Source organism: Miniopterus schreibersii, assembly GCF_964146895.1.
Source record: "Miniopterus schreibersii genome assembly, chromosome: 3".
Lineage (NCBI taxonomy): Eukaryota > Metazoa > Chordata > Mammalia > Chiroptera > Miniopteridae > Miniopterus > Miniopterus schreibersii.
The window spans coordinates 53,863,640-53,884,609 of record NC_138103.1 but is presented as its reverse complement, the minus strand read 5'-3'; the positions used below and the strand labels follow the sequence as shown (position 1 = coordinate 53,884,609).

General features: G+C 33.8%; 1 protein-coding gene across 9 annotated transcripts in view; it reads right to left on the bottom strand.

The window, feature by feature from the left end:
- The window catches only part of MCTP1 (multiple C2 and transmembrane domain containing 1), a gene marked incomplete at both ends in the record, with an annotated part of 426,668 nt that overhangs the window by 196,616 nt on the left and 209,082 nt on the right, over positions 1 to 20,970 (bottom strand). For 7 of the 9 annotated variants that reach the window (XM_081131855.1, XM_081131856.1, XM_081131857.1 and 4 more), the window contains 3 exons: positions 4,940 to 4,978; positions 13,054 to 13,165; positions 16,470 to 16,549. In XM_081131855.1, the coding sequence (XP_080987981.1) occupies positions 4,940 to 4,978; positions 13,054 to 13,165; positions 16,470 to 16,549 (231 nt within the window). The remainder of the gene's footprint in view (positions 1 to 4,939; positions 4,979 to 13,053; positions 13,166 to 16,469; positions 16,550 to 20,970) is intronic. The other 2 variants (XM_081131858.1, XM_081131862.1) reach the window with 1 other exon arrangement.

Below are 20,970 nucleotides of genomic sequence, written 5' to 3'. Positions count from 1 at the left end.
TCATGTTATTTGCCCTTTGTTCATTGCTGCATTTGGAATCTCAGAAGCCTTAATTATGAGGTTGACTTTATAACATTTTTAAACAACATAGATTTGGGATCATAACATTGGCAAAGTAAGGATTTAAAAATATTATATTTCCTTCAAAAACATGTAAGCATCTCCTTTTTCAAATACATATATACATAATACTTTGAGATGAGGCACCAAAGAAAAGCCGTTTTGGTCACTCACAGTTGAGAAGGTCAATGACCAAGAAAGTTTCTATTTTTTGCAGTTTTTAAAAAATTATCTATTTATTATCAGGATATGAGGTCTTTGTAGAAAGGGCCTGATGACTGTTAAATAATGACTTTTTTTACTATGTCTGACTGACTGTGTGAGATACTTAAAAATGTGTTAATTTGTTTCTCTACCAATTCTTAAGTTAAAGCACTTAGAGGTTTTCACTGATGCATTTTTAATGTGTCATCCAAGGTGTCAGGCTTAACTATGCCCCGCAGACTTACAGAGTTGAAAGTGTTCTAGTTTAAATTAGCAATATTCTTGCCAAAACTCTTATTAAAAATTGCTTTATTCAACCAGTGAATAAAGTGTTTTATAGTTCATTAAAATTATGCTAAGTGATAATAAAATCTTTATAAAAAGATATATTACTTAAAAACAAGCCATTAAATATCAGAAGATATGCTAATGAGACATCATTACACAGTCTATATTATATTATTCAAAGGATGAACTCTTCTTAAAACAATTCTAAACTGTTATTGTTGAGAATATGAATTACAACATGTGTATATATAATCACAATGGTTATTTCTCATACAATTAAAGTGATTTATTGAAAGCACATAAGTTTATTATTATCACATCCACCGATAAACTCATTCTTCTACATAAACACACATACACATGCAACACATACACAATGTAGTGTTAAATAATATCTGCTTACTGTCTGATAGAGACAATTATTTCATTATTATTTTTCCATTTTTTTGGTTTGACATCACAAAATTTATTCACAAAATACATATACATCTTCTCTTTTGAGCTCATGAAACTTTTTTGTTGAATAATTTAACCTCAGAATAAATTATCAGTGATAAGCTTCTTCTATAGAATAAGATATTGCACTAACTCAAAGTGTTACCATTTATCTGCCAAATGCATTTGTCACGTAAGTAAAACTCTTTGACCAGGATAATTATCCAGTTGCCCAAGTTTAGGGAGACATTGATCCCATTCTTCTTAACATAATGTTTTTCTATAATAACTGAATGTGGAGGGGAACTGAAAATATACATAATGGAAAGTGTGCTGATAGAAAACCAGAAGGAGTGTTTTAAAGGATGTTACCAGCCCCAGAAGAGGATATGTTACAGAATTCAAAATTACTTATTGATAATTAATTATAGCATGTATTTTATACAGAGGTAAATATGTATACTTTTTTCCTACTCTTTATTAGGTGGTAACACATTTACTCCAAATAATACATAAGTCAGTCCTGAACAGCAATTACAATTTCCTTGCCATCAAGTTGGCTATACATCTCTTATTTCCAATAGTAAATATAACCTCATGTTATGTGAGTGCCACAAATAATAAGATTTCCATGGAAAGAATCCATTATTGGCAAGACGACGAAAATGACAAGCAGATGTTTAAGTAATGGGGAATTCCATGAGCTGATTCACTTGTACAGGGGAGATGTGCATATTAAAAACATAACAATGTCAATTTAGCTTTTCCCCTCTCCAAGGTTATATCACTTCTGGAAAAAAAACAAAGAAATGGGGGGGGGGAAGCTCCATAGTGGAGAAAATATCTAATAATACCTGACTATATGTAAGTCTTTGTCACGAATTTCATAATTCTCATATTTAGAGTCCCCACTGGTACTCAAAGATAGGGCGCATATCACAGCCCCGATGTAAAAGAGCAAAAGATCTCATTCTGTAAATTAAGATTCCAAAGAAGAAAATGACCTATTTGTATGAAAAATTCGCCTTTGACTTTGAGCACAGTTACATAAAACATAAAATACCCGTGTTTGAATATAATGCAAATAGTTATATATTCTTTCCAAAAATAAAAGGAAAACCCTTATGCACACAAGAACCTTTAAAGATTGAAATAATTAGAAAAGAGATGCATTTCTACAAAACAGTAACATAATAAACAGTAACGTAAAACTACGCAGTTTAATTACTTATCTCTTAGTTTCTCAGGAAGCACAGGTTACAGGAGCGCCCCCTTCTCAGCGGCCGATAAATTCTGAGACCCCCAGGGGATGCTGGAAACCACAGCGAGTTCCAACCCTCTACATCTACCATGTTCTATTTCTCTACGTACAGACCTCTGATGAAGATTAATTTGTAAATTATGCAAGTAAGAGATTAAGAACAACAACTAGTAATAAAATAGAGCAATGATAACAACATACTATGATGAATGTCATGTGAATGTGGTCTCTCTCTCTCATATCTGACTTGATAAACAAGGTGGCTACTAAGTGACTAACGGGAGGGGAGGGATAGAGCAGGGATACTCTGGATAAAGGGATGATTCAGTTCCAGGCTGCATGGAGTGGGGTGGGTCAAGATTTCATCACACTACTAAACACGGCACACAACTTAAAACTTATTGTTTATTTCTGGGATTTTCCATTTAATGTTCTCCAGTCATGATTGACCATGACTAAGTGAAACCATGGAAAGCAAAACTATGGATAAGAAAGGATTACTGCACTTGAACATGTGGGAGCAGTTTCAGTGTGTGTGAAGGATGGCGACTGGTGGCAACAGAAATGTCAGACTTCCTCTGGATTTCAAATTTAACACTCTGCTCTTGAAACACTAATATGAACAAATATGACAAGTGTGTTAGGGGACAGTGACAATTTGAATGAATTATCAAGTATTCAGTATATTCTCATAGGGAAAAAACACAAATTAGTGAATGGATTTTTCTTTACTTAGCATTTTATATCCTCATTAAATTTTATAAAGTTGGAAATCCCTTAGGCTAAAAACCCAAAAGACATATTACCATGTACACCAAAAATAATCTGCAAGTTTCCCAATGAGTGCAGAGCTAGACACAGAAATTCTTTCATGGCAAGCTAAAAAAAAATGTACCAGTTTAAATGTACAAATGAATTATTAACAATAAATAAAAACTCAAAGAATTTTAGACATAAAAACAGTGGAGCCCAGCTGGGCATGGCTTAGCAACTGAGCATCAACCTTGGATCCAGGTGATCGCGGTTTGATTCCCAGTCAGGGCACATGCCCAGGTTTCCGGCTCGATCCCCAGTCAGGAGCGTGCAGGAGGCAGCCGATCAATAACTCTCTCTCATCACTGATGTTTCTATTTCTCTCTCTCCCTCTCCCTTCCTCTCTCTGAAATCAATAAAGATATATTTTTTAAAAAATAGTGGAGATTAGACATTTATTATTAATTTTTAATTATTCTTGTAGACCAAAGAAATAAGCAGATTTATATTTATTTAATTTATCATTAAAATTAAATTTAAATATAAGTTAAATTATTTATTTAAAGAATCTTTGCGTTTATTATTTCTATACTACAATAAAATGGATTATTCCCACTAATTAATACTAAATACTGCATAATATCTGGCTCTAACATTATATCTTAATTACATCTAGAAGAGAGAATATTACTACATATTAATGGATTACAAGTTTTTACACAGATCTATCATTATATAGACACTGAATGAGGAAAGCCAACTTGCATGACTTTTTAAAAATATATACTTTTACTAGAACACTAATTTTGAAGTACAATTACCAAGAAAAATTGTAATACAAATATAAAGAGTGCAAACATTTCTTTAAGACTTCTTGAAATTTTATTTTGGTCAGTAAAAAAACACAATGAACATTAAATCAGAAATATTCAGCAACTTTCCTTAAAATGTTCTGTATTTTGGCCTTTTTTGTGTGAGTCAAATTATCTTTTGGTCATTACAAAAATTGGGAAGAAAATGTATAGTAAGCAATACTTATTAAAGCAAATTAAGTCATTGTCATACATGCAAAAACATTTTATTATGTTTCCTTCATTCACAATAATAAAAATGACAAAATTAAAGAAAAATTTAATAGCATGATTCAATCAGAATGGAAGTAAAAAGATTGCCATATTCCAGGGTCTAAAAAAATTTGCCACTAGTGAAAAGGAATACTGATCTCTTAAATAGAAATTTGAGCAAACAAGATTTTCACAAATAAAATCCCTTTGATTTATTTTAAGGAGTATTCACATAAAAGTCAATTTCAACTCGATACTTATTTGTGTCCAAGAGTGGTACCACCACTGAACAAATTAGAAGCTTCCTTTATATCTTGTTTATTTTACAAATTATCGGAGCCAGGGCTTAGCACATTATAGGAACCATAAGTTCCTCTCACTCTCAAGACCATTTATTTCTTGAAGAGAGAGGAAACAATGATGAAAAATTGTTCTCACCATACACTGCAAAGATGTAGTAATTCAAGGATTTTTGAGTTTAGAAAACCTTAGGCTGAACTTTCATTGAACAGAAACAGTAAGTTACATGAATTTTCCTTTCTCTGAAGTTGTTCCTACCCTTGCCTCATCATTTTCTTCCTGATCTAGAGTAGACATTTTCTAGACCCTGTGGCACAGATAACAGAAACCAGATGATGAGAATGATGCTGAGAAGTGACCAGAGATTAGCAAGAGGGTGATTTGGGTGCCATTGATCAGTGTGATTTCTAGTTACTTAAAAAGCAAGCAACACATGGTTTGCTGAAAATTTATGGAGAAAAAATAAATAGTTGAAGATCGATGAAATCCTGTGGTATAATTTGAAGAGATATGAAAACAGCTGATTGATAGTTCTCAACAAGAACAGCTGACAGATCACATGGTAAGCCATTACCTTACTTGATCTTTTCCAACTCTTCCTCATTAGCATTGTCTGAAAATGAAATAAAGCATGTTCATTATCTTATTACTCAAGTACAGAAAAGGGCAGCCAATTGGTTTCTAGAAGAAGCTTAACATTTAAACAGCAGTTTCCAGCAACGAGTATCAAAGACAAAAATTTGTTTTTCACGTACCCACAGTTAGAAGAAGCACCTTCAACATTCAAGCAGTCTTTCTGGTGAGAGTTCATTTATTTTTTGTACAAAAAATAAATAAATGGGACAGTGCATTTTAAAAATAATGGAAATTTTTAAATATCTTAATTGTTGACTGGAAAAAAAATACATTGAGTCTCATGATTGGGGATTGTTCCTTTTGGTGGTGGAGGCTGAGGATGTACCATGACTTTACCAGGTATGTAAGAATTTTTCTCTTCAGACATGTTCAAAGTCTGTTGCTTTAATGGGATCTTAGAATTGTCTCTGCTTCCAGTTAATCAACTGAGAAAAATGATGCATATTGTGATGGCTATTAGTAGATCTTTCTGCTAAATGTTTAGTCATAACATATACTTTAGTTTTCTGTGTGTGTGTCTTAGTAAGAACTATGTATGGCTACAAGTTTTAATTAAAGTTACAGAGATTTTGTGATGAGTGTCCAAGATCATTGGTCTTTTGCACAAAGTCATAAAAATCTAAAGATTTTTCATTTCCTCTAGTTCTAAAAATTTGTCAATGAACACTGAGGTATTAACTTTCTGATTAACCTCTTTACTCTCTCTTAGCTTTATTAAGATCTTTAAGGCAGATAAAGTGGAGAATAGGGAATATTTGCAGCAAACAAGATAGCTTACAGAAATGTTTGCCATATGTGTGTATCAAGGAAGTGTACTGGTACTTTTAACAACTATATCTCCTTCAGTAGGATTCACTATAAAGCAGGACCATTTTGGAAACCATTCATAAATTATAAAAGGACAAGAAAGAAAGATTTTAATTCAAAATTTAGTCATACAGAAGGCAACCTCTGGTCTAAATCAAGATAAGGAAATTATGTTGAGGTTCTACAGCAGGAAGAAAGAGAGAAAAGCATAAAATTGTCAATGATAAGGATACATTTATATTTTTGATAAATAGGGGTTTTATGGGCTATATGTCCTCCATATACATTCTCTGTTAAATATTGACAAAAATATGTAAGAGTAATAGATTTCCTAAGGTTATAATAATTCACCTTTTTTTCCTCCCAAATGGAGCTAGGAAACTGCAAAGCATTGTTATTAAGTACTATTACAGAAGTATTTTATATGTTTTCTAAGTGCTAACATCAATTCATTTTAAAGCAACAAAACCCACCATTGGGCTGTGGAGATGCACATGTAATGGACATGATAAATGTTTGTTGTTCATGTAAAATAAGTTATTGCAATCAGCATCAGCATCATCATCACCATCACTTTCTCCATCATCACTAAAAGGCAATTGGAAACCAAGCACTTTTGTGGTATGACATATTCACAAAAATTGTCCCATTAGGAGTCAAACAATAAATGTTCCATTGAAAGAGTTTCAGTGGACAAAGAATGGTAATTCTTAGAGACAATGTTTTAAATCAAATAAACAGATGAATTAAATAAAAATGTAATATCTCTTAACTCATGGCCATTTATCATCATCATCTAGTATCTAAGAATCTTATAAAATTCCATCCTGTAAGAAATGTTATACTATAAAAAAGAAGCTGAGAACATGAGAAAGAGTTGCATTCCAGGGTAATACTACTCAGTAGCATACAGATTCATCACTGCTGGTCAAAGTCACATTTCTTGACTCAGAACCACTGCATACAGTTTAGCTTTCAAAATGTAAAACAAACTATAAGGTTGTTATTTTTCCTGTGTCTCAAAATTGGCTTTACAAACAGGCTGCATGATATTATTTTTCAGATTGGAACAGACACAAACAAAAAGTCAGTAGTAATTTCCCTAAGTATAAACATGAAAGATCTGGCAGTTATGGAAAGCAATTTGTTATTTTCTTTATTCTGTCTCTTGAGTTCTTTTATTAGATCCAGTGACTCTCAAAATGGCTCTAGATCTTATAACAAAATTTCTGGTTCTTGAGCCAAAACAACTAGCAAATTAATGGCTTTGAGTACCCCACTCCTAACTCTTTTTCTTTTTAGATGGTTGGGTTAAGGTATATTCAATAAAACTGAAAACAGAAAAGTTTTTTTTTAAAAAGGAGATTTAACAGACAAACTATTATGCTACCTTTGTTATCTGTGAGACATGTTAGAAAGGAAAGATTGTTTGGGGAATGTTAAGGATGGGAGATGAAGCAAATTATAGAAAAAAAATTTTTTTTTGCTCTACAATCTTCAGCTGAGAAACATATGAATTTGTTTTTGAAAGTGTAATTATCTAATATTATTACAGTATAATCAAAATTCTTCATAAGCAGCTCAACTTTCTTTGAAGACAATAAAAGAAATAAGAAGCTTAAAATATGGCTTGTGATAGAGCTGCAAAACCGATTACTTTTTTAAAAGATTCCACAATCGCAGTCCATTTTTTGCTTTTATCTTTTGTTGTAGTGATTTCTTTTAGGCAATTACATGGCTCTACAGATATAAAGAAAAATCACAGAAGGGGTAGGTATTATAGTATATACATATGGTAAACATACACATAGCATTTTTATAGGTGAATATTTTTTCAAATGTTAGCTATGAAATAATTTAGAAAAATTTCAAAAATAAACTAACATAAAAAAATTAATTCATTAAAGGCCAAATAGGGTCAATTCATATGTTTCTTAGAATTTTCTACTTTTTAGCTTTAGCCAAGCAATTTGTAGGTCTAAGTTATCTAAAAGAGTGTGTAACACAAATTAACTCACTTTTATTTCACAAATTCTCCAATGAAGAAAGTTGTGGATTGAACTCTGCTAGAAAAAGAGCCAGAAAGAACTCAAACACACCATCAGACCAAAATACCATACACAGGACACACGTGTATGCACTACACACTTTTGAGGGATCAAAAACAGGACATACATTCAAAACAGAAATGACAGTTGTGTCATGCAACTCAATCAGCATGCTCCCCATGAAGATTTTGGTTTCTCCTATACACAATGCTGGAAACTTTAAAAATGTGTATATAGATACACATTTTTATAGATACACATGTTCTATATAGATATAGATAAATAGATATAGATATATACACATATACATATATATATATATATCATGTTTTAGAGGCCTTAGGAGATTCAGTAGGCTGACAGGTATTTCAACCCATTCTTTAGTTTTACTGATTTCCAGAACTGGCAATCCATACAAGGAGAAATTACCCCAACGACATTATTCATGGCATTTATTGTCAGTATTAACAGTGTATAAAAAACTCACAAGATAACTGATTTAGAAATCTTAGCACTTTTCTATGCTAAATACTCTGTGTTCCCAGTTACTCATTTCTTCCTACTTTTAATAGCATTTTCTCAACATGAATGTTCTATTTCCTATTTGATTGTTAGGATTTATTTGTTAATGGCTCTTGAAACTCATATTCCATTCTCCATTTTAATACACATAAAATATTTAGCAAAGTTTTATAAATACAGGCATAGGAATAAAAATGCGGCTTTTAAACTAAAGTCTTAAGTCCCAAAAGCTTAAATATTTTCTGAGCTGATAGTCAAAGAGAACAGAACTCATAATTTTGCTGTGTGAGAGTCAATGAAAAATCATTTTCTGTTTCTGCCCTATACATCATTTGAAATATTTAATGGAACTGTGATCATTTAGTAACTGGTTTCTGGTTTGCTGCATTTTCAGCTGGGGTTTCTCTAAATAAGATTTGTTCTTGGATATTTGTGAGAGTTCAGCATGTCATTTTTACTGTAGCAATATTTTATGTATTTCAGGCATATAAAAATTTAATTTGAAGATACATTGAATCTTTGGTTGTTTTTAACCAAGAAACTTCAAATGTATTCCAGAGAAATATATTTAGCTAATACAAGACATTATAAAACAAAGAAAACAGAAACCTACTTCTAATTCATTGTCATCATTAGAAATCTTGAGATAAGCAATACAGACTGATTTTTAAGTCCATTATAATTAACATACTAATTTTAAGAACTCAAAAGGAAAATTAAATCATTATTTAATATTGTTTGTGAAAACCTCAGGGATTTGAATATTGAAGTAAGAAAGAAAAAAAAAGATTCAAAATATCTTTCCCTGCACCTTTAAAGCATCCCTTCTAATCCTCAGAGACATTCATCTACAACCCATTGAGCAACCATCAGCTACTGAAAGCTGGGCTAGATTTTGAGAGAAGTCATCGTAAGAAAGGTCATCAGGAGCAATAATTTACATGTATATTTTTTCCAGGGTGACAGAATATAGGATGGAGGTGAGGGGAAGTATGGTACAGGTATATTTTAGGCAGTATAAGTGACATTGAAGAGAACTTCGACTTAAGAGTGAGTTTTGCAGGAGTTTGCATGGCTGGGACAGAGGTTACAAATGAGGGAATATATGTTAAAGTCCCTTGTTAAGAGTTTCTGTTTAATCACAGATATAACCACAGGTCACTGAACACTCAGAAGAAAAATAAAGAGGAAGGTATAGAACCTAACACAATGCTTAGTAGATAATCAGTAAGTGTTTTTTTCCAAAATAGATGCCTACTAATGGTCCTTGTTCATAGTTTTAAAATCTCATAACTGATGTTGCTTAACAGATTTAGAAATATTAATAAAATAGTTGAAGAACTGCTACATGGACCGAAGCAAAGGGCAAAAAAGCAAATTTACATGTATTTGTTACAAACGTTCGTAATGTAAAGCATATGATTAGAAACCGAGACCCAAACCTCGGACATCAGACTAGCCAAGATACTGGGAATTCAACAGAATTTCCTATGACGAATATTCGATCCTTACTCCCCACCTACTGACCCACCTCGCTTCTCTATAACCAATGTTATAGCCCATGTTACGGGCTATTAATCCCATGATCACACCCATAAGGAGGAGCCAGGATAGCCACACGGCCACCCTTCTCTCCACTCCTCGGGTGTGGCCGAGGTCAGGATGGTTCACCAGCCAGAGACCAGCTTGGTACAGGCTGTGACGGTCATGCCTGTTCTGCTCCACTGAACCTTGGCTAAGCCACTTGCTTCTCTGACAAAGAGAGAAGACAAGTGAGAATCCACATTACCGAGGGAGGCAAAAAGACACTGTTTGTCGGTTGCCACAGAATAAACCCAGTGCTTTGAAGGAGAAAGACATGAAGTGAGGCAGTGAATGAAAAATACTTGGCAGTAGCAGATGTCTTCCAAAACGCTGAGGCAGTCGAAGGGATTCGAGTAAAGGTAATGGCATGAGGACTTCAGAAAGACCTGTTTGTGTTAAGGGTGAATGTAGCTGGAGAGATACAATGAGGAAAAAGGAAAAGGGAGAAAAAAACATGAATGATACCACATTTTTGGTGTGTAACTGTTTCATGTAGCCCACGTTTCTTCCCTATTCACATTTGATAAGTCACGATGATCAACAACCAGGCACTGAAATAGTTTTAAATGATTTTTCCTAATTAGAAAGACATTGTACCTAAATAATAAGTTTGAGCAGCTATGAAGAATGAAGGATTTCTGCAAGAATTGTGGAAGAAGAAATAGATTTGGGAACTACTTTGCTCGTGCTGAGATATATAGGATGTCCCCCAAAAATGTATACACAGTGCTTAGCTGATAGCTCAACTGATGTTTTTTTCTTTTCAGATTTAACCCATTGGAATTAATAATTATTCAAAGTGTATATACATTTTTTGGGACACCATGTATTTGGAGCAAGTAGAGGCTCCATTATAAGGTCACCTGATACTAATTTGATCCCTCAAACCCTCACTTTGATGTTAGAGTACTTAATAAATATATCTTTGATGTAAAAGTTTAGTAGACTTTCCATCATCAAATCACCCAAATAAGTTCATGGTTTGGGAACATATAAGACCTCAGGCACTTACGTATTTTCACATATGAAGTGCTATCCTTCATTAAAATAACAAAGAATCTCAAAGCAAAAACATCCCATCACTAAGTTTTGTTGATTTTACCTCCTATAGGTAAACCTGATGATTTCCCTCTGTTTCTGTCTCTGACAGTCCTAATCCTAACTTCCATCACCTTCCTCCTGGATTTTTGCAACAGCCTTCTAATTGATTTCCAAGCAGCCATTCTAACTCTTCCATCTGTTTTCTACCATGCAGCTACAGGGCTATTTTCAAAAAGAAAATATGATTATGCCACTTCCCAGTAACAGACTTTTCAATGGCTCTCCATTGCTCTCTGAGGAAAGACCACAAACCTTAACATGGCCAAGGGTCCCTAAACAATCTGAGCATCACCTTTGCACTCCAATTGACATTATGCTCCATGATCTTCCACACTCTTTTTGCTTTTACCTTCTCTAAACTCCAGTACTTTTTAAATCCCTGATATGCAGCATGGTTTCTCTAGACACAGGGCCTTTGCACATGCCCTTTATTCTGCTTAAAATACTTCCTCCCTTTCTGGGTTTTGCCTTATTAACTCCTGTTTATAATTCAGTCCTCAGCTCCCATTTGACTTCCTTAGAGAATCACCATCCCTCTGACTAGAACAAATTCTCCTATATTTGCTTTTATAGCAACATGTATCTCTCTTTCATGGCAATTAAAAAAGCTGTCATTATACATTTTCTTCGGTGATTATTTAATTCCTGAGTTCTCCACTGGATATAAGTTCTCCTATTTCCTAAGGATCTAGCACAGAACATGGATTATAGTAGGTTCTCATTGAGTACCAGGTCCTCACCCTCCCTTCTGTCTGCACACATGGGCCTGTGCATATGCACACATACATGCATACATACATACATTCTTTTATCATGCTAAGTTCTCACAGTAGGTATTATTTGGTAATACTTCCTGGAAAAGTGAAATTTCTTACTCACTGAATAAAGTTATAGACACTTAAATAATAGTCAAATATTACCTATGAATATGTATGATCACTGTTTAATTTTTTAAAAGATAGAGAAAAATACTTATTGAAAAGGGTGAATTTTTCAATGACTTTAAAACACTTCCTAATTTGAAGGTGGAATTCACCATTTTTATCCACAATTTAGAGAAAATATCAATAATATCATTTCAGTAGACAATATACACTAAACTTAATCGTGAATTATTTTAAGAGGGCAAGACACACATTGCTGACATAGAATAAATACTTGAAATTTTAGGCAAGTAAATTTTTTAGAACTTGCCTAAAAAAATTATATCTACTCCTAAAATGTGTTACAGTCAGAACTAGTGAGAGTAGCTCTCAGTACACGAGAGCACACTGAATCTAATAAAAAATCTCTGGTAAATTGTGGCAGAAAGTACACTGGCCAGAATACCAGTGTGGGTCACATCTGATACTTTTAATGTCCCTTCAGCAATGCTGGAGTAATTGGCTCCTCTGTATCCCTTGTCACCTTCTCATAGCAGCATGGTGTGCAAAGAAGTACAGACAGCCAGTGCTGGAAAATGGGTAACACTGATATGGCAGCTCATCAAAAAATGAAAAGTACTCACTTATCATTTAGCAAACAAACACCAGAAAGCAGAAACTCTGTTATAAATTTACTTCATTTTTGTTGTTGTTGTGGTACACCTAACAATATAGTCAAAATAGTAAGGTCTAGATACCTCATTGTAGAATTCCAAATATTCAATTCATTAATAAATGTATTCCCTGAAAGAACACTACCATTAGTCTACTATATAACATTTGAAACTGGGAAATAAAATTATAATAAAGTATGCAATTGTGTCCCTTATTTACAACAAGAGGTTCTGATCTGGAGCATAGAACAGGAAATTTGAGGTTAAGAGATACAATACACAGGGACTAGCAATACCCAGGGTACTCACACAAACAAAGGACAGGCCAGATTTTCATACACTGTTGTTTTATTATTGCCTCTGGACTCAGAGAAGGCTCACAACATTCAAACAATGTTTGAATGAGCATTTGAGAGCAAGAAAGCAGCCCTACAAGGTTGTGGGGGGACTTACCACATCCCTGTGTTCTCCTTCCTTAGGTGTAAGGGTGACTGAGAGCAAAATGATTCCAAGGTCATGGTCAGGATAATGGGGATCTTTCAGTGTTAGAGTCACATCTGTGGGTCTATGATAGAAAATATTAAGATTTTTAGCAGTTATTCAATGAATAAGCCAAAAATATATTTTTTTCAACATTTTTGGTCTTTCTTTACTAAAATTCCTGTTACAAGTGTTGTTGTTATTAAAATTTCATCAATGAATTAAGTCATCCAATAAGTGGTGTGTCAACTGGGTATTCTTGGATTCACTAGACAAGTTTCAGTCCTACATGGGGTTCTAGAAAGGCCATGGGGTTGTTGGAAAGGCTGAGAAACCACAGCAGTATTGAGAAACCTGCTTGTTCCTTCTCTATGATCTCTAAACACACAGAATGCAATGGTAGCTATTTTCTATAAATGGTAGCTATTTTCTATAAATGTGAGTCCAAGAACTACATTGGGTAACTTATTGACCACTATCTTCCTTTTAGTTCTTTAAGATTTTTTTTTTTTTTAAGTCAGGAGTATGACATAGAGTAAACAAATGAGCGGGAGAAGAGGAAAATATAAAATATAATTAGCCTGATATATATTACAGGCATACTTTCAAAACAGTGTATAATTACCTAGAAGAAATTCCAATATTTTAAACAGTACTTCTATTTTGGGGTTCTTTACACCTATACCTGAACAATTTTTAGATTTAGAAGCACAAGGGAATCAATAATTTGATCAATACTTAGAAGACTTTAGAATTAGTTAAGTATCTCTTAGGAAAAAATTATGAATTTCTCAATATTACCCAAATTGTTTTTAGAAAATAAGCAAAGTATACATTTAATAGGCAATGGATAGGTGATATCTTGTTTCTATATTTTCATTAATATTTAACAAATAGGAGTTTATGCCCTCCATATACCTAGGGGACTGTGAAAAGTTTGGCACTAAACTTGGATCTTGAAATGCTGGCAAATTAGGGATGTTCCTTTGCTTGCTCAGTCACTTGTTCATTCATTTCATTCACAAAACATGTATTAAGTACATATTAAATGCCACACACTGTGTTAGATTATGAGTAAAAAAACAGAGCTCAAAACCAAAGATAAAATCCTTGTCTTTGTTGAGCTTAACTTTTAGGGAATGATACAGTTGGAATCTATTTCTGGGAAGAGGGTTTGGTTGGAAAAGCTGGTTCAAATAATAATTTTTGATCCTGGCTGCACATCAGAATCAACTGGGAGGCTTTAGAAAAGTGCATAATCCTGAACTCCACTCAAAATGATTCTAGTTCTGTAGATCAGGATGGGGTTTGGAAATTTATATATTTATAAAGTTTCCCAAATGATTTTCTCATATAACCAGGATTGAGAACCTTAGGTACTTTCTAATACTAAGTTACTAGTAAACTTTTACATAATGCTTAATTTACCAAGTCAAGGAGTGATGGTATTAAAAATATGAATTGTTTTTTGATATCAGGGTCTTTGACTGAAACATAAATATCCTGTTGGACAGATAATATATACTTTATAAGAGTCGTAATGCAAATTGTTCCAATATGATTTTAGTTATCACTAATAATATGGTTGTGGAATAACAATTTTGTTCTTTTTATTTTAACAAATATATATTAAGCATTATACTGTGCATGTGTGTATATGTATGTGTGAGTGTGTGTGTAAGGGATTACAACTTGATTTGACTTGTTTTCCTATAATGATTACATATAAAAATTAATAGAAAAAACTTGATTATATTTTTATAAGGATTGCTTGATAAAGATTTAAGGACATTTGCAATTGCTTTATGGCACATCTATTATATTCTTTCAAAGGGATATCTTAATGCATTATACAGTAGCATAAGTATTTATATGGCTACTATTATTATCCATCTTTGTACACCCAGAGGCTACTGATTTATACATGGAACATAATGGCATAATTACAAATATGTAATTTTGAAAAGCAATATGTAATTTTTAAAAGTGGTTTGAGGGGAAGGGAATGTTTACTTATATGTAAAATAAGTAATGTGGCAAGATAAACATCAAATGCTTGTATATCTTTTTATTTTCTCAATCACCCCATATTTTTCCATTTAAAATTAATTTTCAAAATAATTTATCATAATAGAGAAGAAGAGAAATCTATGCTCTGTGATCAAGTCCAGTAGTTTGCAGATCCTTACACAGAAGTCTACGGAGAAAGTGATACGGTCTTTATAGAAGGACAGCACAGCCCATTCCAGTTGGAGCTCAGTTTTTACGATAATGGACTACATACACCACCATCTAGGACACTTCCCCCAACTGTAGTGAGGTGGGGAAGCAGCATTCACCTGGGTTCTATCCTTAGGTCAAGCCTGCCTTTTAGGTTTCAAGGAAGGACATGTAGGAATTACAGAAAAGCCCCTCTTTTGTCCAGTTTGAGGCAAAAATGACCTTTGGGAGACCAACAAGCTGCCACTGTGCTCAAACTTAGCTGTCTATGACACATAAGGGGGCTCTACAATTTATATTTCTTCACTCATCTACACTTAGAAAAACAGGGAGTCATAATCTAGCCCATTATACTGCTTTCCTGCTTTCCACTCTTCCTGCCACATGATGTAGCATGATCACCCTAAACAGAACTCCTCTCCTTAAAACTATCAAAGATTTTACAGCCTCTTTTGCAAACCATTCCAGCACCACTTGACCCTTTTCTTAAGCCTATTTTTTCTTCAGTATTATTAATCAATTCTTAGCTCCTATGTTGAAATGCATTTTAAAAAATATAAGTCCATAATTAGGAACAAGGAATAATTAATGTTAGTAGTGATAATATAACTTTATAACTAGTCAAGCCATGGTGAACTGATGTAACTGAGCAAATACAACCAGTCTGCCTCCACTTTACGGGCATTCTTTTGTAACCTAAGATTACTGATGATGGGGAAATCAGACTCTACTTGACTCAGATGATAAGACAGTTGCTGTTTTAGAAGCAAAGTGCACATGTTTTATTTCCCATATGGTGGCCAGATTCTTAAGTTAATAAATATGATTAACAGGCATAATCTTCTTTAAGCCCCACTACTACAATCATACGAGCACTGTGAGAGCAAGAATAGTGTCCTTTCCTGGTACTTGGCACTGTGCTGGGAGACAAAGCAGGCATCCAAAAACTTTTCTGTTGAATGGTTGTTATTGAATAAGACAGTTAAGGAAGATGCTATTATTTCCATTGGGTGGATGAGGAAAACGTACTTAAGAAAGTCTGCTTAGCATGAAGGCCCACAGTCCTGTATGACAGAGCAGTGCCTAGAATCCAGGTCTGCTATGTTGTCTATTACACTGGCCCAGCTTCCCAACAAGGTGCAGTGACATTACAACAGTTCAAAAATCACCTGTTCAACTCCAACTGTGTGAGATCCAGAAAGGCTGAGCCCATAAAATCATCCTGTAGTCCAAAATCATAGTCAAATACCTAGAAGCCAAAAAGATGACATTATTATAAACAATTCCAAATAAGCTTTATATGAAAATATCTTGATGATAAAATATTGGTTTTGGTCTATGTCACCAAAACAATGAAATTTCCTAATATTTATTGTTGAAAATTTGTTTTTGTGCTGTGTAATACTAGGGGCCTCAGAAAACATTTTTTAAAATGGTGTTTAATTTCCTACTTAAAATTATTGATTTATATCAAATAGAACTTTAAGAAAGATGAAGAACCAAATAAAATAAATCATCAAAAATGTGGGAAACACAGACATCGAATGCTTTCCCCATATTATAGAAGGGCATTAGCATTACTGGAAGGCAAAGTGAGCTGGTATGAAATTCAACAAATATGTCTTCCATACTGAGCTAAAAATTATGAAAGTGTGATTCCAAATTCTTCATATTCTTCAGGTCATTGTAGATAAATTCTGTGATATTATAGGACAATGCCACTTAAACATACAAATGAATGAAAATTATGATATTATGATTGAAGTATTTTATAATGTTATGTTAAGATTAAGTTATATTAAGTGTTGATTGTCACAAGCAATGGTCAGAGGATAACATTAACATGACCAACAACAAGAGAAAGGACAAAGAAAGAAGAGAGAGAATACATTTCTCCCTTCTGTCAAACAATTTACCCAGTATCTTCACTGTGTCTTTCCTACTCCAGTGAGTAAGACAGGCAATGTCCCTGAATTCCTTATGTTTCGGGGCTGAGACAGTCAATAAATATCCAAATAGACATGAGCAGTTTAGTAATGGATGATGCTATGGAGACAGAAATCTAATGGGGCGTGTTTGTGCTGCTATTTTAGGTAGGGGGTTCAGGGAGGCCTCTTGGAGGAGGTGTGTTGTATAGAGACCTTAGTGATAAGAAAGATAAGCCATGTTAGTATGGAAAGAGCACTTGAGGTGGAGGAAACAGCAAGTAATTAGCATGTTCAAGGATAATTATTAAGAATCCAGTGTGGTTGAAGCAGATTAAGAAAGATGGAGTGTGGAAGGAGATTGGAGAGAGAGCTCAGTGCTAGATCAGTTAGGGCTGTTTCTAAAAAAAAATCTCTAAGTCAATGGGAGTTGGCTAACTTCTAGGCATTTATTAATTTTTCATATTCATTCCCTCAGCCAAGATTGATTAAGTACTTATCATGTGTCAGACAATGCTCTAGGCATTGTAAACAGAAGTGAGCAAAATGGACATTGTCAATGTTTACAGTATAGTGAGGGAGACACATGTTAAACAGAAAGTGCATAGGTGATATGTAATCACACATTTTGGTAAATGTTGTAAAGAAAAGAACAGGGTCTGAAAAAAAAATAACAGTGGATGTCAGGGAAATTTTAAGATGGAAAAAAATGCTACTAGGTAAAGTTTAGAGCTGTGCTTCTTGACCTTTTTAAACAGAAAATCATACACTCATATACTGGAGTATATGAGCATAAATAGGTAGGGACAACCCAGGCTATTAGACTCTCCAGGATGTGAGAATCCATAGCCCAGCACTCTTGTGCCCAATTCTTGGCACAACAGTTAGAAAGCTAGAAGCAGAGGGAAGAGTATATACAGCAGCCTGAATCAGTTACTGTTTTTTCTCTAGTGCAGGTGTACTTTGATTTAAATAAACTTAACATGTAAAAAAATCAATAGTGAAACCAAAAGATAAACACTTTGCATTACAAAATGATTCTTAAATTTGAAGAGTCATAAGGGGATTTATTTAAGTAATAAGCTCCTCTAATGCCTCTTAAATTATTCAATTTACAGTCATTTGCTTTACATACAACCTTTCAGGAGTACGTTTGTTGTAGAAAGTGCAGCACTCCTGCAATAAATTTTCTCCTTAATCAATTACACTCCTGAGCTTCAGTCATCTGCTCAGTGGGGTATCACATGAATATATTGCACATCGAGGCAACTGACACCTTAGTATTTGTCAGTGGCTGCAGTAGTGTATTTTACAACATGAAATTTACACCAAAAGTTAAAGAAATTTCTCTTGTGCAATCTCTTCTAATTGGACTAGCCTAAGGTTTAAAATCTTGGGGAGACTATAGTAACATGTAATCAATGAGAACATCTGAGGTAGATCCATACATGTGGAGTGAGGAACTGTGAACCAGTGAATTGATTAGTATAGATAACCCAACTGGATCATTTAACATTTAAACTCTCTTTATTCTCATGGCGACAGTCTTTCCTACTATCTTAATGCTAGATGCTTACTTTAGTTCTCAATTCCTATTAACCAGCAAAGGCACAAACACGGGACGAAATGGAAACATCAGAATCCATTTGTTAATGAAATTATTAGTTACGCTACTTGGTTCAAGCTCTATAAACTATTTGTCAGGAGGATCATTGCTCTAGGTGGAGCTTCAGAAATATAAAGCATAGAAAAGAGATGAAAGAAAAAGTACTCCCATTACAATAACAATAAGCACAGTTAACTCTGATTAATGTGTTTTCTATATTTACTATATGTTAGGCACTGTGTTAAATATATTACATAGATTTTTTAATTTAATTCTTATACAACTCAGCGAACAAGTTGTTTCCATTTTTCAGATAAGGAATCAAAAGCTTAACAAGTTTATGTTACTTTCCCCTAAATCCCAGTATTGAAAGGGGTCAGATTCAAATATTGTTATCCTGGATTTCAGAAATTTAACAAATATAACTTGTGCTCCCACTCTGGGTGAAGCACTTAGAATTCAAATGTGAACAAATAAATGGAATCCTTGTTTTCATGAATCCTCCATTCCAGTGTGTTGAAAACATTAGGTAACATTAGGTAGAAATTGCTTGGGGGTCTCACTAACACCTCTCTTCATCTACAAATAAGTTTTGAACAAATGTTTTATTCTAATCAATGCATTATTTAGCTTCTGATTCAATTGTGTACCAAGAAAACCTGCATTAGGGAGTGGATCGGTTAAAATGCTTTTGGATGCAAGTAACAGAAAACAGCTCCCACTGGGATCAGCATGAATGGGGATCTGTTAGCTCAAATGACTAGAATGTCCCTAGGTAATTATGACTTAAGGGGAGTTTTAATTAGGTAGTTTGCATAATTCATATTTTTATTCATTCATTTATTTGAAAAATATTTGTTGAGCACCTACAATTTGCCAATTATTTTCTAGGTACTGGAAAAAGAGCAGTGAAAAAAACAAAGGCTTGGATTTCTTGGGGCTTATGTATGAGGGAAAGATGCAGACAGTAAACAAACGCATGGTAGGTAGTCATAAGTGTCATGTAGAAAAATATCTCAGGGTATGGGAATAATGGGAACTGCTATTTATATAAGAGAAGGTGGCATTAGAATAAAGAGAGGAGGTTTAATGGGAATAGAAAGTGAAAAGGTACCCAGATCATACAATATGACCCAAGATATAAGATTCTACTCAGAAAATATATCCATGACTCATTTTTATACCCAGACAGCTTCAAAATAACCATTTCACTATAAAAGAATAATTAAACTCTCAGTCATAGAACTGACATTGTAAAACAAAGAAACAAAACAAATTCTAACTCTGGCTATTGAAATTAACCCTCTTCAGTGGAAAATAGGAGCTTTGATGCTTAATTGCTGAGTGGACATTGCAATCTTCATCTCTCTGAGTCTCATTTGCCTATAAAAAGAAGAAGAGATAGACGCAGACAACAGTATGGTGTTTACCAGAGACAAAGGGGGGTTGGAGAGAGGCAGAAAAAGGTCAAGGGGGTCAAATACATGGTGACAGATTTGACTTTGGGTGGTAAACACACAAATGGAATATATAGATGATATATTATAAAATTATTTACTTGAAACCTATGTACTTTTATTAACCAATGTCACCCCAATAAGATTAATAAAATTTAAAAAATAATAAAAGAGGAGATGATGGCAGTTACTTGTAGGGTTATTGTCAGGATTACTTGAGATAAAGTAGCTCAGGCACTTAGCACAATGCTCAGTAAACGGTACCTTTGATGATGATGATGTGACTCTATATTCTATCCCAAGACTCAGTAACCTCACATGTTCTTTGCTCATAAAGCAAAAGCAAGTACAGTCATGCTTTTTTTGTTTGTTTGTTTTGTTTCCCTATTGATTTTCTAAATCGAAAATAGCTGAGATTCTCGATTCATGCATTTAGGAAGTATTTTTGAAATATCAAAAAAAAACCACCCATATCTAAGATAGCACAAACATCTCCTAACTGGAATAATTTCATCTGGGTGCTCTGTGGTTTATGGCTGCAAACATAATTCCATTCCATTTAACTATTCAGCTGTTTCCATTTAAATGTCTAGAAATGAGACTCTACCCAAACAGTTCGTCGGAATAAACTATGTATTGTGTTTTGAAAATGCAGAAGCGTGGACTCTATCTCCCAGGTCCT